The sequence below is a fragment of the Hypanus sabinus genome, chromosome 22 (genome assembly GCF_030144855.1).
Source record: "Hypanus sabinus isolate sHypSab1 chromosome 22, sHypSab1.hap1, whole genome shotgun sequence".
NCBI classification, from domain to species: Eukaryota; Metazoa; Chordata; class Chondrichthyes; order Myliobatiformes; family Dasyatidae; genus Hypanus; species Hypanus sabinus.
Genome location: NC_082727.1, coordinates 62,162,338 through 62,188,099, shown reverse-complemented (window position 1 = coordinate 62,188,099; position 25,762 = coordinate 62,162,338). Strand labels below are relative to the sequence as shown.

The 25,762-nt window shown below is 41.5% G+C and overlaps 1 protein-coding gene across 1 annotated transcript in view; it reads right to left on the bottom strand.

The window, feature by feature from the left end:
- atrnl1b (attractin-like 1b) overlaps positions 1-25,762 on the bottom strand; it is a 1,024,737-nt gene that overhangs the window by 586,265 nt on the left and 412,710 nt on the right. Inside the window, exon 22 of the mRNA XM_059947922.1 lies at positions 13,132-13,226. Coding sequence (XP_059803905.1) covers positions 13,132-13,226 — 95 coding nt within the window. The remainder of the gene's footprint in view (positions 1-13,131; positions 13,227-25,762) is intronic.

The following is a 25,762-nucleotide window of genomic DNA, read 5'->3' as shown; positions in this document are numbered from 1 at the left end:
TGGGTGTTGTGTACAGGCCCCCAAACAGTAGCGTGGATATTGGGTACAAGTTGATTAGGGAGTTAACATGGGCATGTGCTAAAGGTAATGCAGTCGTTATGGGAGATTTCAACATGCAGATGAACTGGGAGAATCAGGTAGGTGCTGGACCCCAGGATAGGGAGTTTGTGGAGTGTCTAAGGGATGTATTTTTGGAACAGCTTGTGCTTGAGCCAACCAGGAATGAGGCTATTTTGGACTTGGTGATGTGTAATGAACAGGAATTGATAAGTGATCTTGAAGTAAAGGAGCCATTAGGAAGTAGTGATCATAACATGATAAGTTTTTATCTACAATTTGAGAGGGATAAGGGCAGATCAGAGGTGTCAGTGTTGCAATTAAATAAAGGAGACTACGGAGCCATGAGGGAAGAGCTGGCCAAAGTTAAATGGGCGGATGCCCTGGCAGGAAAGACAGTGGATCAGCAGTGGCAGATATTCTTGGGGATAATACAAAAGATGCAAAAGCAGTTCATTCCAATGAGAAGGAAGGATTCAAAGAGGGGGAAGGGGCCACAGTGGTTGACAAAGGAAGTCAGAGATTGTATAGCATTAAAGAAAAAGAAGTATGACAGGGCTAAGATGAGTGAGAATACAGATGATTGGGAAAGTTTTAAGGAACAGCAGATCTTAAATAAAAAAGCAATACAGAGAGAAAAATCAATCAATCAATCAATCAATCAATCTAGCTCAGTCTAGCCAGGAATATAAAAGGGGATAGCAAAAGCTTTTTTAGCTATGTGAAGAGAAAGAAGATAGTTAAGAACAATGTTGGCCCCTTGAAGAATGAATTGGGAGAAATTGTTATGGGAAACAGGGAAATGGCAACAAAATTTAATGCGTACTTTAGATCTGTCTTCACCAGGGAGGACACAAGCAATCTCCCAGATGTATGGATGGGCCAGGGTCATAAGATATCAGAGGAATTGAAACAGATTGACATTAGGAGAGAAACTGTGATGAGTAGACTGATAGGACTGAAGGCTAATAAATCCCCGGGTCCAGATGGTCTGCATCCGAGGGTTCTAAAAGAGGTGGCTCAGGAAATTGCGGATGCATTGGTAATCATTTTCCAATGTTCCTTAGATTCAGGATCAGTTCCTGAAGATTGGAGAGTGGCTAATGTTATCCCACTTTTCAAGAAGTGAGGGAAGGAGAAAACGGAGAACTATCGCCCTGTTAGCCTAACGTCAGTCGTGGGGAAGATGCTTGAGTCCATTATTAAGGACGAAATTGTGGCATATCTTGATGGCAGTAATAGGATTAGGCCGAGCCAGCATGGATTTACCAAGGGCAAATTATGCTTGACTAATATGTTGGAGTTTTTTGAGGGTGTAACAAGGATGTTAGATGAGGATAAGCCAGTGGATGTAGTGTACCTAGATTTTCAGAAGGCATTCGATAAGGTGCCACATAGGAGATTGGTGAGTAAAATCAGAGCTCATGGCATTGGGGGCAGGGTTTCAACATGGATAGAAAAATGGTTGGCAGATAGAAAGCAAAGGGTAGCAGTGAATGGGTTTTTCGCAGACTGGCTGGAGGTGACTAGTGGGGTACCACAGGGCTCTGTATTGGGACCACAGCTCTTTACGATTTATGTCAACGATTTAGATGAGGGCATTGAAAACTATATCAGCAAGTTTGCTGACGATACTAAACTGGGTGGCAGTGTGACATGCCAAGAGGACATTAGGAGAATACAGGGAGACTTGGATAGGCTGGGTGAGTGAGCAGATACTTGGCAGATGTCATTCAATGTGAATAAATGTGAAGTTATCCACTTTGGAAGCAGGAACAAGAGGGCAGAGTATTGTCTGAACGGTGTAGAGTTAGGTAAGGGAGAAATGCAAAGAGACCTAGGAGTCCTAGTTCATCAGTCAATGAAGGTGAATGAGCAAGTGCAACAGGCAGTGAAGAGGGCAAATGGAATGTTGGCCTTTATTACAAGGGGAATTGAGTACAAGAGCAAGGATGTCCTTTTGCATTTGTATAGGGCCATGGTGAGACCACTCCTGGAATATTGTGTACAGTTTTGGTCTCCAGGTTTAAGGAAGGACATTCTGGCAATTGAAGAAGTGCAGTGTAAATTCACTAGGTTGATTCCTGGGATGGCAGGGCTGTCTTACGCAGAGAGATCGGAGAGATTGGGCTTGTACACACTGGAATTGAGGAGATTGAGAGGGGATCTGATTGAAACGTTTAAGATAATTAAAGGATTTGATAGGATTGAGGCAGGAAATATGTTCCAGATGTTGGGAGAGTCCAGTACCAGAGGGCATGGATTGAGAATAAGAGGTCAGTTATTTAAAACAGAGTTGAGGAAAAACTTCTTCTCCCAGAGAGTTGTGGAGGTGTGGAATGCACTGCCTCGGAAGACGGTGGAGGCCAATTCTCTGGATGCTTTCAAGAAGGAGCTAGATAGATATCTGATGGATAGGGAAATCAAGGGATATGGGTACAAGGCAGGGACTGGGTATTGATAGTGAATGATCAGCCATGATCTCAGAATGGCGGTGCAGACTCGAGGGGCCGAATGGTCTACTTCTGCACCTATTGTCTATTGTCTATAACCTTATTTTGCCTGTTTTCTTTAGTCTCACTCAATGTGCACTGTTATACTTGTACATTTTCCCCTTCCTGAGGCAAAGGTAAGATCAAAATTAAATTTACTGTCATAAGCAAAAGTACATGTATGCACAGATGCCACGAAAAACATACTGGCAGCAGCATCACAGGAGAAGCTTCATGACAAGCATTCCCAAGAAAAAAAGTGCACATATTTTCCAAGAACACAATTTGAGTTACAAATATAACCAAGTCCATTTCAGTGCAAAATGGTCAAAGAATTGCTATATTGAGATAGTAATACTCTAGTTGTTGTTAGCCAAGCCAATAATGCCCTGTCTTATGCCTTTTTTAAACCTTTCTGAATACTCCAGCATCTGAACACCTATCTCCTACTTTCAGGTATTTTTTTTCACCTGTGTGATACTGCATTCAAAATCCCAACATCCTCCCCAATTCAGTTAATTCACCACAGGACAAGCCAACTTGGTGGCATGAATATTAATTTCTGTTTAGTGTTTTTCTTTCTTTTTTTTTCTTTTCCTCCCCTTCTTCTATTTCCCACTCTGGCTTCTTACCTCTTCTCCTCACCTGCCTAACACCTCCCCTGGTGCCCCTCCTTCTGCCCTTTCTCTCATGGTCCACCTTCTCCTATCAGATCCCTTCGTTTCCAGCACTCTGCCTTCGCCACACATGCGGCTTTACAAATAGCTTGTAAATATCCCCTCTTCCACATTTTTATTCTGGTATCTCCCCCTTCCTTTCCAGTCCTGTTGAAGGTCTTAGCTGAAACATCAATGGTTTATTCATTTTCATATGATGCTGCCTGGCCTGCTGAGTTCCTCCAACATTTTATGTGAGGCTGTCGACAAGCCAAATTCTGTGAAGATTTGGATGTGATCCATAGGGAAGCTACTCATCTGCCTCCGTCCCATCCCTAATTCAATTCATTCTCACCAACATGCAGACGCTTAAAACTGAAAAATCTTTTGTTAACACTTATAAAATTATGGAGATAATTTTGCAAAAATTTCAAAGGTTTCCTGTAACAGTTTATGATATAACTTTGATAGCCATTCTAGATCATTTGCAGAAATAATGTGTTCTCCTAAATAAAACAATATTGGTGAGAACAAGTCACAACAGCTTGACCGGGGAAGCCATATCCGAAAGTGTTTCCTTAATCATGTTGAAATACTTTCACAGAAATGCACCTAAATATGCCCACACCAGAGTGAGTTGAGGTGATTGAATAAATTTCAGATGTAACCAATACATGAAACAGCAAGGTCTCATAGTAGTCTCATCTTTCTCATTTAAACTTCAGTACAAAAATCAACATTTCACCTGTTTTATCAGTAACTCAGCGGTGTGTAATCAAGCATATTTACGTCTATCAGAATTTGACTTCTAGCTTTGCAGCAAACATGTGTTCATTTGAATTGAATTGACTATTTCTTACACCCTTCACATACATGAAGAGTAAAAATCTTTCCATTATGTCTCCATCTAAACGTGCAATGTGCAGTCATAGTAATTTATAATAATTTATAATAAATAGAACAGTCAATGTAATATAGAGTACACTCAAATCAGTGTGAGTTAATCAGTCTGATGGCCTGCTGGAAGAAGCTGTCCCGGAGCCTGCTGGTCCTGGGTTTTATGCTATGGTACTGCTTCCCAGATGATTAACAGCTGGAATAGAATGTAGTTGGGGTGACTTGGGACCCTAATGATCCTACGGGCCCTTTTTACACACCTGTCCTTGTAAATGTCCTGAATCATGGGAAGTTCACAACTACAGGTGCGCTGAGCTGTCCGCACCACTCTCTGCAGAGTCCTGTGATTAAGAGAGGTACATTTCCCATACCAGGCAGTGATGCAGCCAGTCAGAATGCTCTCAATTGTGCCCCTGCAGAAAGATCTTCAGATTTAGGGGCCCACACCAAACTTCCTCAACCGTCTGAGGTGAAAGAGGTACTGTTGCGCCTTTTCATCACCCAGCTGGTATGTACAGACCACGTGAGGTCCTCGGTGATATGGATGCTGAGGAACTTGGAAGCTGTTCACCCTCTCAACCCCAGATCCACTGATGTCAGTAAGGGTTGGCCTCTCTATTCATCCTGTGATCCACAACCAGCTCTTTTGTTTTTGCGACATTGAGGGACAGGTTGTTTTCTTGACACCACTGTGGCAGGGTGATGATTTCTTCTCTGTAGACCACCTGATTATTGTTTGAGAGAATGATAATCAATGTAGCATCATCAGCAAATTTAATTAGCAGATTGGAGCTGTGGGTAGTAATACAGTCATGGGTATACAGAGAGTAAAGGAGGGGACTCATTACGCACCCCTGAGGGGCTCCTGTATTGAGAGTCAGAGGGTTGGAGGTGAGGGAGCCCACTCTTACAACCTTCTGGCGATCTGACAGGAAGTCCAAGATCCAGCTGCACAAGACAGTGTTTTTGTCCATTTTTATTTATTACATGCAACATAACCATTTATTTCATCTTCTTGATGAAGGTACAATCCTTAACATCAATAGATTTTCTGGCATACAATAGTAAGCAGAGCAGTTCTGTGATTCAGCTTTTATAGACATAGCCTGTTGTAAAATTTAACCTTCTGGTTCACTTCCAGTATAGGATAAAACTGCATTCTCAGCACATCAATGAAAAGATGTTTGCTGAAGGACACTAAAATACTGCCTAGTTGACTTTATTAATAAACCTGATAACACCTAAATGCCAATGCAAGTAGGTATTACTTTTTCTCTAAAGGGTTAATTGTAATTGTTTGCCATTGAAAGTGTACAAAATAGTACGTTATGATATTTATTGTGAAAAGTTAACCTCTCAGTTTTTGAGTTTTATTTTTCGATTTCCTAACCTCCTGTCTTTGCAGTTTACATTGTTTCTGATAGTTTCTATTTCTGCAACTCAGTACAACAGCTTATTGCAGTTTGAGTTCACACAAGGCAGTAAAAATGTGATCTAACTGGGTAAACCCCTCAATCAAAGGACCACTTCTAGCAAATAATGTCCTAGTTTAATGAAAGATACAGCAGAAAAGCTGTCATCATTTTAGTCAGGGAACTGATGCATGGACTCTTTATCAGAGCACAAGGACTACTTACTACGAATGCGCACCATTCAGTATCATTTATAAAAAGTGCTAGCATGTCCTCTTGAATTAGGCCAAAATGTCTAGCTAAGGTAGCATATGATGAAACAAATTAGATTGTTGGTTTTGTTACCAATGTTTAATTTAGACACTCTCTTCCATTTTATATAGCAATCAAAACTTCCATAATCTGCTTTTATATTACTTATTGTTTACTCTTGTGCTCAATCTTCTCTCTTTATATTTTTAAAAGTTTAAAAAGTTTTCATTTTCTGTAATCTAAACCTTTCCTGCAATGTTAAGCAAGAAGCATCTCACATGATTGGCTGAGGTGCAGCCCTCACATCTTATTTCTTGAAGTCCATTTCCATGACACATAATATCAAACCAGTTGCTAATCAAGCTTGTTCAAAAGTATGCAAAGTTTAGATTCTACATCTGCTTTTCAAAGCCTTGCTAATTATTCTAACAAATATAATTCTGCTTGTATTTTTTATTTCCTTAAAGTGCACCAAAATCAGGAGTGTAGCAAATTCACAGATGTATGTCATCTGCCCTACGTATGTCATTTGCCCTCAAGTATGTCATCTGCCCTTATCTGCCAAGATAACGGTCAATCTGATCACTGACCTCCTCACCACTTTGCTATGTGCTGCACCGTGTGCCTGTGATGCTATTGCAAGTAAGTGTTTCATTGTACCTGTAGCTCACAGTAATTTTGAATATAAGAATAAATTTGGCTTAATCCTGTAACTCTTCACAACCCTGTGGACCAGCAATCAGCCTTGAATCTCAGGCATGAATACTAACTCAGTAGCTATAGCTCTCAGAGTAGACAATACATACCACCGAGAAAAGAATTTCTTCCTTATTTGAATCTCAGTGGGTGTTACTTTTTCACATAACCCCTTATTCTAAATTCCCCAGATGGAGAAAACGTCCGTGCAGCATTAGTATGTCAAATCTCCAGAGGATTTTGTGTATTTGAAAGCAACAATTTTTCTTTTAAAAAAATGCCTGAGAATAGGCCCATTCTACTCCATCTGTCCCCAGAGAACAAGGCTCTTATCCCAAAAATCAATCCAGCAAATCTTCTCCGCACAACCTCCAAGGCAAGTATAGCATTAATTCTCACTCACAATCTTCAACACTTACATTCAGGTTAAAATCGAAACTGACCTCAACTAGAGAAAACTAAGAAACACTGCACATCAAGCAGCATTTAAGTGATCATTTCATGTGTATACACACACACACACACACACACACACACATATATATAACAAGGATGCAATGCCTGAGACTTTTGTACCGTACTGTAGGAACTTTATGTATTACACTTACTGCTGCCATAAAAAAAAATCCTGACATATGTGAGTGATGATAAACCTAATTCTGATATGGGTCTCTATTTTGAACTGAGAGTGGGAAGGGAGCAGAGAGAGGGGAATCATGGTTGGTAAAATGGGAAGGTAGAGGGGAGGGAGTGGGAAGCTCCAGAGAGACATTCTGTAATGATCGATAAATCAATTGTTTGGAATCCAAAGACCTTGTCTGGTGTCTCAGGGCTGGGTGTGTCTGCACCTGTGCTACACAACCCCCTCCACCATCCTGGCATTCCTCCTCTGTTACCTGCCCCACATCCATCCCATGGCGCTCCATCCACACCATTCCCAACATCCTTTACTCATGCCATACTTCCAACTCATTCTCCACTCCACATTGACAAATACAGTACTGTGCAAAAGTCTTAGGCACCTTAGCTATATATATACACACACACATATATGTGCCTAAAACTTTTGCACAGTACTGTAGTTTTAACATTGTTTCACAAGCAAAACGAAAATATGACAAAATGCTGATTTTCCATTGCTCTATCTGTACTGCTTCTCAAATCAAATAATGCAGAGTGAGAAAATGTTCTGATTTATGCTGAAAACACAGCCTGCAGTCTGCCCAGACCTGAACTTGCCTGGTCTATCCTGCTGGCCCTCCGCAGCTTAATGCCATCATATTGACTGGGCATATAAATAGCCCCACACTCAATACAAAGGGGCCAACAGATGAAAAAATTGAAAATGTTGACCAGAGTTTGTAGAAAGACACAAATATTAACACACCCAATGCAAGCAATACATCTGTGGAAACAAACAGCAGACCAAAAATAATTATTAAATAACCTCAAAGACATTGAGGCTGAGTGGATAAGGGACTGTACTTGCTCGTTACAATTTTAGTTAATGTAGATATCTTTGTTGGAAAGGTTTATTGTTCCTTGCAGGTTTATGAGGACATAGTATTGTTTGTTTTTTTTAAGGGGAAGATGTGTTATTATGTGTGCACATAATAGAACTTCAGTTCCCAGTGGGCAACATGCGAAGTTCACCCAAACTCAGAAACTTCGATGGTGAGCTGGTCGCATGCGCTCAGTGTTGAACAGAGTTCAGTCATAAAATGTTCTAGTATTTACCCATGCCAAGTTTGTCTTTATTAACATAACATGGCAGTCAACAAAGCTTTGTAATTGTTAACGTGGTCAATTTCTTACGTATTCTGAATTCCTTGATGCTCTCTCAAACCATTAAAAATTAAAGTAAAAAATGAAAACTATAAAAAGCAATGAATTACGTGAAAAGTAAACATCGCGACAGGAATGAAAGGGTTACCATAGCTCTTGGACTGTACTCCCTGGAGTTCAGGAGAATGAGGGGGGGGATCTCATAGAAACATTCAGAATGTTAAAAGGCCTGAAAAGATTAGATATGGCAAAGTTATTTCCCATGGTAGGGGGTTCCAGGAGAGGGCACGACTTCAGGATTTAAGGACATCCATTTAGAATTGAGATGCGGAGAAATTACTTCAGTCAGAGGGTGGTAAATATGTGGAATTTGTTGCCACACACGGCTACGGGTGTACTTAAAGCAGAGATAGATAGATTCTTGATTAGCCAGGGCTTCGTTGGGTATGGAGAGAAAGCAGCAGAGTGTGGATGACTGCAAGAATTGGATCAGCCGATGATTGAATGGCAGAGCAGACTCGATGGGCCGAATGGGCTACTTCTTTTCCTATATCTTATGGTCTTGAAGTCTAATGGACAGCAGCTATACTACATTAGGACTTTGAGGAGAATTAATATGTCACCAAAGATACTCAAAAATTTCTACAAAGCTATCATGAAGAGCATTCTAACTGGTTGCATCACCATCTGGTATGGAGGGGCCACTGCAAAGGATCGGAAAAAGCTGCAGAAAGTTGTAAACTCAGCCAGTTCCATCATGGGAACTAGCCTTCCAGGACATAGAACCATAGAACATTACAGCACAGAAACAGGCCTTTCGGTCCTTCTTGGCCATGCTGAACCATTTTTCTGCCTAGTCCCACTGACCTGCACCTGGACCATAAGACGATGCTTCAAAAGAGAGGCATCCATCATTAAGGACCCCATCACTGAGGACATGCCCTCTTCTCATTATTACTCATGGAGGAGGTACAGAATCCGTGTTTCAGGAACGTGTGTAATGTACTGCTGCCACAAAGCAAAAAATTCACAATATAACCTGATTCTGATTCAGAATACCATAAATTCTGGTGTATAAGCCGAGAATTTGGCCCCAAATTTTGGTCCTAAAATTAGGGGGTCAGCTTATACAGAGGGTGCCAACTTTGGAAAAACGAATACACGGAAGATAGGTCGTATTTATTGGCTGTTTTTGAGTCAAATTCGTTCCACTGTCGACGCATGAATTCTTTGGTTTGTTTAAACTCACATCTAGTGGCTGAAGCACAGACATCAAACCACCGGGGATGACTGCAATGTCCGTATTTTCAGCTTTCAGTGCTGCTTTTGTCTCACCTGACAAGTGTGCTTTGAACGTGTCCCAGACAAGTAGTGACTTTTTCTTCCTGACACCTTTGGGATGTTGACGCTACACCTCTTTAACGCACTTCAAGCAACCCGCTTCAGCAGCGTTCTCGAACGTAAACAACACCCTGCGGGAATTTTCTGAGCAATCTTTGTTTTTTGTCTCACACAAGATCACGTCTATTCATAAATTGGGAGCACCAACTTCGCGTAGCCTTGAAATTTTCACTGACCTCACGGTGTTTTTCATCCCATTTCAACGCTTGAACTCGAATCATTTCTCTGGTAACAATGTATCCAGATGATTGCTTGTGATTCAACCACTCTAAAACTTTTTCTTCCAGTTCTGGCCACTGGCATGTTTTCCCACAGTTTGCACATTTCATCCTTGGCATTTCCCTCAGCATTTCCTCTGCCTTTCTCCACTCTCTTACTTGTTTCTCGTTTACACTAAACTTTTTTATTCGTTCCTTTAGCAAAATCAACAACCTTCAGATTGAAGCCAGCACCATATCGCATTTGTTTTAATCTTTTGTACATGGGTACACATACTGATCCCACCATCCCCTGTTACGTTTTAACGAGATTAGGTTGGGCGCTAAATGGTTTCAAGAGGGTTACATTTCAGAGGATTCTTTTCCATTGGAAACCTAATCCAAAATTTCTCTTCCTGATTTATTTATTAAGAATTCACCTATAACGCTCTACAATGTGTAGGCCTGTTTCCTTAGCAGGTACTAGTTCACAAAATTTCCTGGGTCCGGATCTGGCAAAGCTGAGTACCGGTATGTGAAATCTTGTGATTGTTTCTGGTTAAATCAAAAACCTCTGCAAAAGGGGTCGGCTTATACAAAGGTAACATGAAAAGTCACTTTTTTAACCTTGAAATTGGGGGGTTGGCTTATACCCCAGAATATACTGTATATTAACTATGCTTTCCTTTTTACCTCCTCACCAATTTTAACAAGATCATTCAGGTCTTTCATTCTGCATTTGTCTGATTTTTTTTTTTGTCTGGACTGGCATGCTGCACAATTGAAGCACAGAAAGACAAGACCTATGGCCTCTTAAACGTCTAAATGCTGGCAGTTCCAATAAAATCTGTGGGAAAACTGATCACAATACTTCAAACCCTGTGAACCCTAAAATAGCTGCATTTCCATTATCCATAATATGATTATTCACAAGTTTTATGAGAATACAGGTAGAGTTTTCAAAATAAAAGTCTGCATCTTATTTCTAAAAATCCTGTCCCTTAACTTAGCATAATAATTTAAATTTTGCACAATCATTGTATGGGGGGGTTCCTTCCTTCCTTCCTTCCTTTCCTTTCTTTCTTTCTTTCTTTCTTTCTTTCTTTCCACAACTAGTTTCAGAACAAGAGACCTCTTTTACTATTAATGATACCACCATGCATGTCTATCTCATTACGAGGTGGAATTCAAAGAATCCATGATGCTTCGTGGAAGAAAAGGACATTATAATTCATCTTCAAACCCAAGTTTTTGGCATAATTACCCAAGTTGCCAGAGATTTCGATAAAACGTTTCATCTTTAATGAGGCAACTCTGGAAAAGTAGCACTGCCCTAATAAAACTGAACTTCATCAGCAGAGATTTTTTGCTCAATTCTTCTGACTGTACCGTATTAATATTTGTTTAATCATAAACACGTGATCACAAAATCAAAACTGAGAAAACTGATTCATGTTTGTATTTTGTGCACCGTAAGAAATCACGATTTAAAAAAACACTCTTGAAGTTCATTATATATAAAAAAAATAAAATCTTATCTACAAAATTGCAGTAGAGAGATGATTACATGCAAATCAACGGTCAGGTTTCCTACATTAAAATAAAAAATACACTTCAAAAGTACCTTACCAGCCTTAAACTGTATACAGGTCAGGAAAAGTGATAGGTAAAAGCAAAGCTCATTTTTCTTAATGAAACTATGCTAACTTATAAAACATGTGACCCAGAAACACCATAAAACACACAAGACTGATTCAGTGTGCAAGCTGCTATCTGGACTAGAAACCTCAACACTAATAATTAAGGGGCCAATCAAAATAAAATATTTAATAATGTGTTTTGAACTTCAAAAGACTTGTGCATTTTGTACAAATGACTTTAAAATCAAAACATTTTAAATGTTGAAATTTTTGTACTCTCGCAAACTTACAGAAAGTGCATTTTTAATCATTTATTAGTTCTTAGTTAGTCATTGTAAAGTTGCCCTGTGATTAGGGTACTGTAATCTAGGTGGGTTGTTGGGTGGTGCAGCTTGTTGGGCCGGAAGAGCCTGTTCCGTGCTGTATCTCCAAACTTAAAAAAAATGAAAAAGTAAAATAAAGCCTAGCATTTACATACTACAAACTGAAAATTATTAATGGTCTAAATATGTACAATATTCAAAGTTTACAGGTTTTTTACCACTCACACAAAAGACAGTTTTTACCACCAAGCAATCCTAAGGATATTTACCAAGATTCCAGCACCACAGTGCACAATGGCCCGTGCTCAAAGAACCTCTTGGCAGCTACAACAATTTTCAGTGCATCCTTCAGTACACAGTCTTAGATGTTGGAATACGCTTGTCTACAACCTCGAGACATGGTCAGCTCCTTTTAATGAGAGACCAGCAAGTTCAGTGCAAACCAGAGAGCCTGTATCATCAAGATGATCATTTTCCAGCAGAATATCAATATATTCTTTCAGTACTTTTATCCTTCCCTCTTCCCTTTTTTTCCTATTCCCCACTCAGGCCTCTCACCTCTGCTCCTCACTTGCCTATCACCTCCCCCTAGTGCCCCTCCTTCTTCAATTTCTTCCTTGATCCACTGTCCTCTCCTATGAAGTTGCTTCTTCTCTTTCCTTTTCTTTTCCCCACCCACTTGACTTCACCCTTCACTTTCTAGCTATCCTCTTACCCCTCCCCCACTTTTTTTTATTGTGGCATCCTCCCCCTTCCTTCCCAGTCCTGAAGAGGTGTCTCGGTCCAAAGTGCCAATTTCCACAGATGCTACCTGAATGTATGTCGCTCTGGATTTCCAACATCTGCAGAATCTGTTGTGTTTATTTTTTCCAGCAGAAGTTCAGCTATGACTGAGTGAGCACCTCTGGAAACTGTACAAGAAGAATACAAGAAGTCCTATGCTGAGCTACTGTGTTGCAGGAACCGACTGGAACTTATTGGCAAATTCTACAAAGAAATCAGTGATATCCTTTTTGTCACTGCTGTGTGTAGAGAGGGAGCGAAACTATCAACTTTCTCTTCTGCCTACCTAAACCAATTTACTATGCATTATCCAATCAGAGGTACAACAGTGACTACATCAACAGTATCGTACTTAACAACTTCTTTGTGACAACGAGCAATACCTTTATTCTTTAACCAAAAAAAAAGAAAGACAATGCACTACTCAACTGAATAGGAAACTGGGGAAAGATCCACCAAGCTCTCCATAAATAATATGGACACTTCCAAATCACAACATAATAAGAGAATTTGTACTGTCGAACTACAAAAAGAACTAACCTGCTCAGGAGTAGCCATAAAGTTGATTGCGGTGTAATGCTGATCATCTTCCTGGGTAAGGCTGAAGGTGAACTGGTAGTCAATTAAAAGACTGTCTGTGGACAAGATTCAAAAGCAGACTGTGAATAAATGGAAACTTCTCCCAAATTATAAAATACTATAAAGGCAACTGTCAAAATATATATTTTTTGGATATTAGCATAGCAGTAAATAATAAAAAAATTCAATGAGATGACCACCTGTTACTGGAACTTATTTCCTTAGAGTAGCTCTTCCACCAATACACAACCTCCCAGCCTGGCACAGTGCAAACCCTCGCCCTATGGCCCATCATATCAGTACCAACCATTATGCCAGCCTGCACATGCCATCAGCCATCAGCCATGCTCCAAATGCCTTCAATTCTTGCATCTGTCCTGTATTTACACATCAATTCCCTTTAATATATTAAACAATCAATCAGGTCATATTTTAACCTCAAGTTAGTTTCTACAATCCCTCCACACAACTTAAAACTCAAAATTATTTATTATTCTGGTAAATGAAATGGCAATCTTATCCTGATCAAAATAACTTCTTGAGAACTGCCCATGTGAATGCAACATGATGAGAATTTTAAAGCTACAGTAGCAGTTTTCACCACTTGCTTTCTGCATCTGCAGGCAGACAGCAACTACACCCTTTAGTTTGTTGTTATATAATCTTTTGAGCCGTTCTAGATTATTTGAATACACAGAGCCCAACATCTCAATGCTTCCAGATTTATTTAATTTAGAAATATTCCATTCTATTTTTCTTTAGTCCAAATGGACAACTTTGCAGAGTGATCTATTGGTCTTATTTTGGACTCCAGTTTATTGGTCACCACTTCAAAAATACAATGACACCTCCCTAATGATGCAAGAGAATCAACAGAATGAGGAGAAAAAACTATGAGTATCCATTATATACTGCAGTTGCCAAACTCGCTACCAAAAGACACAACAAGAATGGTCTGATGTTCCACAATTTTGTACTTTAACTAATCAGAAGATTAACAATGCTAAATTGTCATTGCCAAGAAACATGACACTTGCAAGTAAAAAATGAAGTTAAATCAGTGCCTCTATCGAGTCAACTCTGATACTCCATTAACGTGCAAATGAAAACAGTGGCGTACAAGACCCTAACCAATGTTGAAATCTATTACACCATTGGCATTCTCTCATAGCAGACGTATAAAAGCTTATTTTGTGAAAATTGATTAAGCTTTGTATGACTGTACTTTAACTTTATTTTGTTTATACATTCTCATTAATTTTAAAATTAAAATTTTAAAACTTATTAAATGGCACTTTTTAAATCATCCATTTTTAAACCCTGATACTGCTAAAATATGAAATGGGCAAGATTCTTACTTACAAATGGATAGCAGTGAAAGGTGACTAGAAATGAAGGGGTAGGTGACAAGACATTAATAAAAGGTAAGAAAAATACACAATACTGAATGCAACTGTTGATTTGTCATCTTCACAAATCATAGTGTCGGAAGATGTTGAATCATTGTGGATAGAGCTAAGGGACTGCAAGGGTAAAAAGACCCTGATGGCGGTTGTATACAGACCCCCAACGGTAATAAGGATGCGGTCTACAAGTTACAATGGGAGACAGAAAATGCATACCAAAAAGGCAATGTTATAATAATTATGGGAGATTTCAATATGCAGGTAGATTGGGAAAGTCAGGTCTGTGCAGGATACCAGGAGGAGGAATTTCTAGAGTGCCTACAAGATGTTTTTTTAGAGCAGCTCATGAGATTGATTTTACTACAGGATCAGCTAATCTGGATTGGATGTTATGCAATGAACCAGAATTGATTGGAGAGCTTAAAGTAAAAAAAAAACATAAAAGACAAGTGATTATAATATGATTGACTTCACCCTGCGATTTGAGAAGGAAAAGCAAAAGTCCGATTTATCCAGATATATTAGTATTACAGTGGAATAAAAGGAATTGCAGAGCTTTGAGAGAGGAGTCGACCAAATTTAAGTGGAAAAGAACACTGGCAGTGTTGACTCTGAACTGCAATGGCTAGAATTTCTGGAAGCAATCTGGAAGAGGCACAGGATATATATATATCCAAAAGAGGAAGAAGCATTCTAAAGGAAAGATGACACAACCATGGCTAGCAAGAAAAGTCAAACACAAATTATGAGCCAAAGAGAGGGCATATAATAGAGCAAAAATTAGTGGGAAGTTATATGATTGGGAAGCTTTTAAAAAACCACAGAAGGCAAGTAAAAAAGCCATTAAGAAGAAAAAGATGGTATGCGAAAGTAAGCTAGCCAATATTATTAGAGAGCATATCAAAAGCTTCTTCAGATACATAGTGTAAAAGAGAGGACAGAGTGGATATCGGACCGCAGGAAAACAATGCTGGAGAAGAAATGGTGGACAAACTGATAAAGTATTTTGCATCAGTCTTCACTGTGGAAACACTAGCAGTATTATGGAAATTCTAGGTGCCAGGGGTCATGAAGTATGTGAAGTTGCCATAACTAGAGAGAAAGTTCATGGAAAACTAAAAGGTCTGAGGTAGATAAATCACCTGGACAAGATGCTGTTCACCCCAGGGTTCTGAAAGGGGGCGGCTGAAGAGATGTGGAGGCATTAGTAATGATCTTTCAAGAATCATTAGATTCTGCAATGGTTCTGGAGGACTGGAAAATTGCAAATGTCACTCCACTCTTCAAGAAGGGAGAGAGGCAGAAGAAAGGAAATTATAGGTCAGTTGGTTTGACCTCAGCGGTTGGGAAGATATTGGAGTTAACTGTTAGGAATGTGGTTTCGGGGTACTTGAAGGCACATGATAAAATAGGCCACATTCAGCATGATTGCCTCAAGGGAAAACCTTGTCTGACAAATCTGTTGGAATTCTTTGCAGAAATAACAAGCAGGATCGACAAAGGAGAATAGGTTGATGTTGTGTACTTGGATTTTCAGAAGGATTTTGACAAGCTGTCACACATGAGGCTGCTTAATAAGTTATGAGCTCATGGTATTACAGGAAAGACTCTAGCATAGTGGTTGATTGTCAAGAAGTAAAGTGTGGGAATAAAGGGAGGTTTTTCTGGCTGAGTGCTGGTGACTAGTGATGTTCCACAGGGGTCAGTGTTTGGGCCAATTCTTTTTATGCTACATGTCAATGACTTGGTTGATGGAATTGATGGCTGTGTTACAAAGTGTGCAGATGATTTGAAGATAGGTGGAACGGCAGGTAACTTTGAGGATGAAAAGAGGCTACAGGAGGACTTAGATAGATTAGGAGAATGGGCAAAGATGTGGCAACAGTGTCAGGAAGTGTACAGTCTGGCACTTTGGCAGAAGAAATGAAAGGGTGACTATTTTTTAAAATAGAGAAAATACAAAAATCTGATGTGCAAAGGGAATTGGGAGTCCTTGTGCAAGACTCCCTAAAGATTAATCTGCAGGTTGAATCTGTGCACTGGAAAGCAAGTGTGATGTTAGCATTAATTTCAAAAGGACTAGAATATAAAAGGAGTAATATTGAGACTTTATAAATGATGTAGCCTCACTTGGAGTACCGTGAGTGGTTTTAGGACTCTTAGAAAGGATGAGGTAAAACTAGAGAGGGTTAAAAGCACATTCACAAAAATCATTGCAGGATTGAACGGCTTATCATATAAAGAGCGTCTAATGGCTCTGGGCCTGAATTCACTGGAATTCAGAAGAATGAGGGGTAACCTCACTGGAGCCTATTAAAAGGTGAAAGGCCTTGCTACAGTGGATGTGTGGAAGATGTTTTCTAGGGTGGGATAGTCTAAAACTAGAGGACACAGTCTCAGAATAGAATGATGAGGAGGAGTTTCTTTAGCCTGAGAGTGTGAATCTGTGGAATTCGTCGACACAGACAGTTGAGGAGACCAAGTTTTTTTGCATCCTTTTGCAGAGATTGATAGATTCTTCATTTGTCAGGGCATGAAGTGAGATGCAGTGGGGGGGGGGGGGGAGAAGATGCAGGAGACTGGGGATGAGAGGGAAGATGGATCAGCCATAATGAAATTGTAGAGCAATAACCTATATCTGCTTCTATATTTTATGGTCTTATGAGGGAAATGTCTTCACTCAGAGAATGGAGAGAGGGTGGAACAAGCTGCTAGCAGAAGTGGTGAATACAAGTTCAATTTCAATACTTAAGCAAAGTTTGGATAAGTACATGAATGGAAAAAAGTATGGAGGGCTCTGATCCAGTTGCAGGTTGATGGAACTCGGCAGAATAATAGTTTGTCGCAGACTAACTAGGCTGAAAATTCTGTTTCTATGCTACAATACTCTATAGCTCTCTCTAAAAATTAAAACTTTTACATTAAAAGCAAACAAATACAAAATTACACTGCAGATCCAAATGTCTCAGACACCTTTGTTGGATTGCCTGAGTTGGTCTATGACTTTCAATGTTAAACCAGAGTAGAATGGATCCAATAATCTAACTAATGGTATGATGTTTGCAGAATAAACTCCTTTATCCAATTATGTTGAAAACTGCCCAAGTATGCCCTGTCTATAACAGAAAGACAAATTCAATCCTGTTAGTAACTGCTCCATCAGTTTTCTCTCAATCATCAGCAAAGTGAAGGAAACTGCAATGTTCTGCTGCAGTGACTAAGAAATCAAAGTATTATTCTAATGTCTGACTGATAAGAACACACATTCAGACAAGCTAAATATGATCGACGTCTACATCACTTTCAATTATAGAAGTTCCATCCAATTTCTCAAGTGTACATTTGAGACCAAAAATCAGCCTTCAAGTCACTGAGATAAGTTTTTTAAACAACAAACACAAGAGGTTCTGCAGATGCTGGAAATTCAGAGTAACACACACAAATTGCTGGAGCAACCCAGCAGGTCAAACGGCATCTATAGAAAGGAATAATGATGAGAGCTGATGAAGGGTCTTTGTCCGAAACATCAGCTCTTTATTTTCCCTTCCTTTCCATAGATGCCGCCTGATCTGCTGAGTTCATTCAGCATTTTGTCTGTGTTAAATCATAAATCATATTTAGTTTTAGTTAAGTATTACCAAATGAGAAAAGAATTAAGTGTAATTAATCTAGTCAGCAGTTAGCAAACTAATGTAAAGCAAAATTCAATCCACAATTGAATTTTAAACACTACACCACTGTAAAGATTATGATGACCTCTGTCATCTTTAATGAAGGAAATAAATTAGGAAGAATCACCAACAAAAGTTACCTTAGCCTAAAAAACCTTGCCGAAGTTATCACAGGATGAGCATGTCATGTTTTCATAATTAATACAGGGCATAGTATTTCAGAAAATCATAATTCTGTATTTAAATAACAGGCATAAATCATAATTCATAAATTAGTAAATTGATTCTTTAAAAAGAAGCTTAAAAAAGCAACTTTTTAGACTTTCAATTGACAGAAAATGCTGGAATTGATTCTAATTATCTTGTACCTAAGGAATATGAATATCATTCAGAATAGTCTGAATAATTGTCTGCCTACAATTTGTCCAAAACTGTTAACAATTTACACTACATACAATTTTTGGTTACACCTATACTATCTCAAGGCCCTGCAGTAAAGAAATAATCTGTATCAAAGGCATGCAAAAGAAAGCTTTCCGCTGTAGCTCAATACATGCGATGGTAATAAACTTCCCGATTTAAAATGGGATAAAGATGTTAAGCCAAAGACCCTGTTCTCAACAGAACTCCACTCTCACATATCTGAAGTTAATGAAGAAACAGGAACCAAATTCCCGGTCCACTTTCCACTATTCATTAACAGTTTCAAATTCTAATGAAAATTAGTTCATTTCTCAAAGGCTATAGATTAAATATGCATTTTTGATTTGTCTATTGTATTGCGTGTGTTTTTTCTTAACGTCAAATAAAGGTTCAAATATTAATTTAAAAAATGCATCTACAACCATATATACATTGTTGGAACTACTTGAGGGTGTAATTCTTTTCCATTTCACTTTTGGGCATTTTGAGAAGGTTTACATTATATACAATAACATTAACAAAATGGTGAGTTATGAATAAAATTACAAGTGGAACATCAATCATCAAACTATCTGTGGCAGACATAACAGATTCTCAAGCTAGCCTCAATATTGCAACTTTTACACCTGTATTTCTTGGTTCCACATGATAGTAGAATGCTTGATACTGTGGAATTGATTCCCATGCAGATCAAACATCCAGTGGACTGACAAGACAAAACACACCACTCTCTTAATTATTAAAGTGAGCAGCTCAAACCTCCTGTATCCATAAGCGGCCTAGATTTATGTTACACCTAACAACTGTGTGTACTAAACCAGAACATACAAACTAATCATCAGCCTGGAGAAGAAAATGGAATTCTGATAAACTTCCTCTGGAGCCACAGTAGAAATCCAAGGTGGAGGAAAGAGGGATTGAAGAATTAAGGGAGTGTATGGAAGCTTCAAAGACTAGATTAATACCAGCTTTAAAAAAACTCTCTCAAATAAACCTTTATTTATCCATCCACTGGTTTCTCCTTCATCCTTTTTTCATTGAATCAATACTGAGAATGTACTGCAGAATAGTTCAGAAAAATGTCACTAAGTATAATGTCAGTACACACATATAGCTTAAGTGCCTAGACTTTTGTACAGTATTGTACATTAGTTAAAATAGTAAGATGGGTGGGAATCAAAAAGAAGAGCACTAGTGCTACATTAGCTCAGGAGTATTTGATTACTGGAAAGGCATAATATACAGTACTGTGCAGAAGTCTTAGTCACCTTAGCTACATATACGTGCCAAAAACTTTTGCGCGAATGGAATGATAAGACTGGATGGCATGTATACAAAAGCCATTCACTGCACCTTGGTACATCTGCAACAGCTGCACTGAGCTGCAGCTCCTCAGACAACATATTAAGGAACTGGAGCTACAGCTTGATAACCGTCAGCTCATAAGGGAGAATGAGGAGGTGATAGATAGGAGCTACAGGGAGGTAGTCACTCCTAAGTTGCAGAAGGCAGGTAACTGAGTGACTATCAGAAGGATGAAGGGAAAGTACAGAGTACCCCTGTGACCATTCCCCTCAATAATAAGTATACCTTTTTGGATACTGTTGGGGGGGGGGGGAAACCTACCAGAGGGGAGCTGTAGGTCCCATGGTCCCTGGCACAGAGGCTGATGCTCTGGCTCAGAAGAGAAGAGAGGTGAAGGTGACTGCAGTAGTGATAGGAGATTCATAATCGTTGGACCAGAGATGAGATTCTGTGGGCGCAATTGAGACACACAGATTGTATGTTTTCTACAGGTGCAGGGTCAGGGATATCGCGGATCAGGTCCATGGCATTCTAAAAGGGGAAGATGAGCAGCCAGAAGTCTTGGTACATATTGGCAACAATGGCATAGAGAGGAAAGGTGAGGAGATACTGAAGAGAGATTTTAGGGATCTAGGTATAAAGCTGAAAAACAGAACCTCCAAGGTGGTAATCTCTGGATTTCTGACCACACTGCATGCCAGTGAGGGCAAGAACAGCATGATTTGTAGGTGAATGCATGGCTGAAGAAGTGATGCAGGGGCAGGAGATCTGTGGAATTTGTTGCCACAGGTGGCTATGAAGGCCAAGTTATTGGGTATATTTAAGGCAGAGGTTGACACTTTCTTGATTAGTCAAGGCATGAAGGAATATAGGAAGAAGGCAGAAGAGTAAGGCTGAGGAGGAAAGTGGATTGGCCATGATGAAATAGTGGTGGATCAGACTCGATGGGCCAAATGGCTAATTCTGCTCCTATACCTTATGGTGTTATGTGGCAATAATAAACCAATTATCAATTTAAATTTCCCTGGCACAATGTGTAAGTTTAATACACGATTGTACATCAGTAGCACAGGCCCCTAGAACAGCCAGATTACATTAACATGCAATGCCTATAAAAAAGTACAAACGTCCCTTGGAGGCTTTCATGTTTTATTGTTTTACAACATTGAATCGCAGTGGACTTAATTTGGCTTTTTAACACTGATAAACAGAAAAAGACTCTTTCATGTCATGAAAACAGATCTCCACAAAGTAATCTAAATTAATTCCAAATACAAAACACAAAGTAATTCATCGCTTTAAGTATTCACATCCTCCAGGTCAATATTTGGTAGAAAAATCTTGAAATTAGATGATAGCTACAATCTGTAGGTATTGTGAATTGTTATACTTAAATTTCTACTGATTCCTCTAGGCAAGAGTCTTAAACTTTCACTCTTTTATATAAGAACGGATTCAGCCAACATTGTTAGGCTTCAAGGCTTTCAAGCCCTTGAACTTCATGTGCATACAATGCCTATAAAAATTATTCAACCTCCCTCCCAGAAATTTTCATGTTATATTGTTTTACAACATTGAATCACAGTGGATTTAATGTCTTTTTTGACACTGATCAACAGAAAAAGAGTTCCATGTCAAAGTGAAAGCAGATCTCTACAAAGTGATCCAAATTAATTACAAAAATAAAATACAAAATAATTGATTGCATAAGTATTGCCTCCCCTTTAATATGGGACTGTGGCGACCCATTTCCTGGCACATCCGAACCGGCTCACAATTAGATAGCCTACAGGGGTTTGCGAGCACAAAGCTTTGGAGCCTCTGCGCCACGGGGAGCAGGTTGAGGGAGGCTTAAAAGTGAGGCTGAGGATTTCGAATAAAGTTTTTTCCCTCCACTGCAGTTACCGACTCCATGTCGTGATTTTAGCGCTGCATGTAGCACACCGCTACAATTGGTGACCCCGATGGTCCAAATGATTTTTGGACCAGAAATGACCGACGCCGCCTCTGTTCATGCGGTTTCGTTGAAACTACCGGGTTTCTGGACACAGCGACCGAACCTATGGTTCCAGCAAGCCGAAGCCCAATTCCACGTTCGCCAGATCACCTCAGAAGACACCCGCTACTACTATGTGGTGAGCTCCCTCGACCAGGACACAGCGGCTCAGGTCACGGAGTTTGTATAGTCGCCCCCGGCAGACAGCAAGTACACGGAATTCAAAGCCCTGCTCCTCAGGACTTTCGGACTCTCACGGCGCGAGCGGGCTGCCCGTTTACTGCAGCCGGATGGCTTGGGCGACAGACCTCCTTCGGCTTTAATGAATGAGATGTTGTCTCTGGCCGACGGACACACACCCTGCCTCATGTTTGAGCAGGCATTCCTGGAGCAGCTGCCCAAGGACATACGCCTGCTGCTGTCCGACACGGATTTCAGTGACCCCCGGAAGGAGGTAGCCCGGGCAGACTTGCTGTGGAACGCCAAAAAGGTGAGCTGGGCGTCCATCGCACAGATCTCCCAGCCACGCTCCCAGCAGCAAACCAGTCCAGGCCCGGCCGCAGAGCCTGCCAACCCCCGGCCCAATGAACACTGGTGCTTCTACCACCAGCGGTGGGGCACAGAAGCCCGCCGTTGTCGCCTGCCCTGCAAGTTGCCGGGAAACGCCAGGGCCAGCCGCCGCTGATGGCTATGGCGGCTGGCCATCGGGATAGCCTCCTGGATGTGTGGGACAGAAGGTCGGGACGCCGGTTTTTGGTCGACACTGGTGCCGAGATCAGCGTTTTACCTCCGACGAGTTACGACACCCACAGCAGGGCACCGGGTCCCCCCCTGAGGGCCGTGAATGGCAGCACAGTAAGGACCTATGGCACCCGTCAGGTGCAGCTACAGTTCGGCTCCAGCCAGTTCACGTGGGACTTTACACTGGCCGCCGTAGCCCAACTGCTTCTGGGTAGGGATTTTTTGCGGGCTCACAGCCTACTGGTCGACCTGCCCAGGAAGAGACTGGTACACGCCGAGACCTTTCAGACGTTCTCCCTGGGTGCAGCCCAGTTGCCAGCCCCTCACCTCGGCTCCAACACGCTGTCCGACAACGACTTCACCAGGGTCCTGGCGGATTTCCCATCGGTTCTGGCACCGCAGTTCACAGCGGCCATGCCCCGACACGGCGTACAGCACCACATCCCGACCCAGGTACCACCCCTCCACGCCCGCGCTCGGCAGCTTCCCCCAGACAAGCTCCAACTGGCGAAGGAGGAGTTCCAGAGGATGGAGGAATTGGGGATCATCCGGCGGTCCGACAGCCCATGGGCCTCCCCCCTGCACATAGTGCCCAAAGCGACGGGAGGCTGGAGACCGTGCGGCGACGACCGCAGGCTGAACGAGGCTACCACACCAGACCGCTACCCTGTGCCGCACATTCAGGACTTTGCAGCAACCCTGCACGGTGCACGGATCTTCTCCAAGGTAGACCTCGTCCGAGGGTACCATCAAATCCCGATGCATCCTGAAGACGTCCCCAAAATGGCTCTCATCACCCCATTTGGCCTTTTCGAGTTCCTCCCCATGCCGTTCGGCCTGAAGAATGCCGCACTGACGTTCCAGCGGTTAATGGACGCGGTGGGACGGGATCTGGACTTCGCGTTCATCTATTTGGACGACATCCTCATAGCCAGCAGCAGTCGTCAGGAGCATCTGTCCCACCTCCGTCAACTCTGCACCCGACTGAGTGAGTACGGTCTTACAATCAACCCCGCCAAATGCCAGTTCGGACTTGACACCATTGACTTCCTGGGCCACAGGATTACTAAAGACTGGGCAACCCCTCTGCCCGCTAAGGTAGATGCGGTCCGCCACTTCCCCCGACCCACCACGATCAAAGGCCTTCAGGAATTTGTAGGCATGGTCAATTTCTACCACCGCTTCCTCCCTTCAGCTGCCCGGATCATGTGCCCCCTGTTCGCCCTGATGTCGGGTCCGAGCAAGGACATTACCTGGGACGAGGAGTCCGCCGCCGCTTTCGTTTAAATGAAGGAAGCTTTGGCGAATGCCGCAATGCTAGTACATCCCAGAATGGACGCCCCTACCGCCCTCACAGTGGACGCATCTAACACGGCAGTCGGTGGGGTGCTGGAGCAACTCATCGCAGGTCGCTGGCAACCCCTGGCGTTTTTCAGCAAACATCTGCGGCCACCCGAGCTCAAGTACAGTGCTTTTGACCGGGAACTGTTGGCGCTCTACCTGGCAATCCGGCATTTCAGGTACTTCCTAGAAGGTCGGCCCTTCACCGCATTCACGGACCACAAACCGCTTACCTTTGCGTTTACGAAAGCATCCGACCCCTGGTCATCCCGCCAGCAATGCCATCTGTCCTACATCTCTGAATACACGACGGATGTACGGCACGTCTCGGGTAAGGACAATGTCGTGGCGGATGCGCTCTCTCGCCCTACCGTTCATGCCCTTTCCCAAGGGGTAGACTTTGAGGCACTGGCAGAGGCACAGCAGGTAGATGAGGAGATTCTGAGTTACAGAACCGCAGTCTCCGGTCTGCAGCTCCAGGACCTCCCCATAGGCCCGGGTGAGAGGACCCTACTCTGTGACATCGCCACTGGCCAGCCCCGTCCGGTCGTCCCGACAGCCTGGCGGCGCCATGTTTTCGACTCCATTCATAACTTGGCGCATCCCTCCATCCGGACAACTGTCCGGATGGTTTCCAGCAGGTTCCGGCCCAGACTGTGAACATTGGGGGGTGTATCGCCGATTCTGGGGGGGGGGGGGTTATGTGGCGACCCATTTCCTAGCACATCCGAACCGGCTCACAATTAGATAGCCTACGGGGGTTTGCGAGCACAGAGCTTTGGAGCCTCTGCGCCACGGGGGGCAGGTTGAGGGAGGCTTAAAAGTGAGGATGAGGATTTCGAATAAAGTTTTTTCCTTCGACTGCAGTTACTGACTCCGTGTCGTAATTTTAGCGCAGCATGTAGCACACCGCTACAGCACAACAGTTCATCACTGGTGCAGCCAATTGGTTTTAAAAGTCACATAATTATTTAAATAGACATTTATATTTGGAGACTTGTGTGCAATTTAGGTGTTTCAATTGGTTGTAGAAAAATACACCTGTATCTGGAAGGTCCAACTGGTGAATACTTCTGCAAACAATTATCTTATGTTTTATAGTTTTAATTAATATAGATCACTTTGTAGACCTGCTTTCATTTTGACATGAAAAAGTGTTATTCTGTTGATCAGTGTCAAAATGGCCAGATTAAATCTACTGTGCTGAAACAATAAAACATGAAAACTTCCAAGGGGGGGGGGGTGAATACAATTTATAGGCACTGTATATACAGTGCCTATGTCAACTTCATTGGCATTAATAAACACTGGCCTTGAGAGCAATCACATATTCAATGAAGGAATGGATTAAAAAATCTTCTGTAAACAGTCAAATGAACATATGGCTAATTACTTGCATGGTTTTATGCAATTTCAATCATGTTTAATTTATTTAACATAATTAACATAGCCAAATATTTCACTGCAAGACATAACTAAGAAAAATGCAGTTGGTTGTGAAAAATTGCAAACAGTTGATTGACCACATGCTTTTAATAAGGGCAGGTTATGCCTGAATGTGCTGGGAAATATTCAGATTATCTGCTAAAAAGCAGGTCACTGTAGCTTTTGAAGGTAAGGTAACAAAGCACTGTATATCAATAGAAATGGACTCAGTGAAATCCACCATCAGGATAGTAAAAGAAATGACATGGGAATGTCAAGAGCAA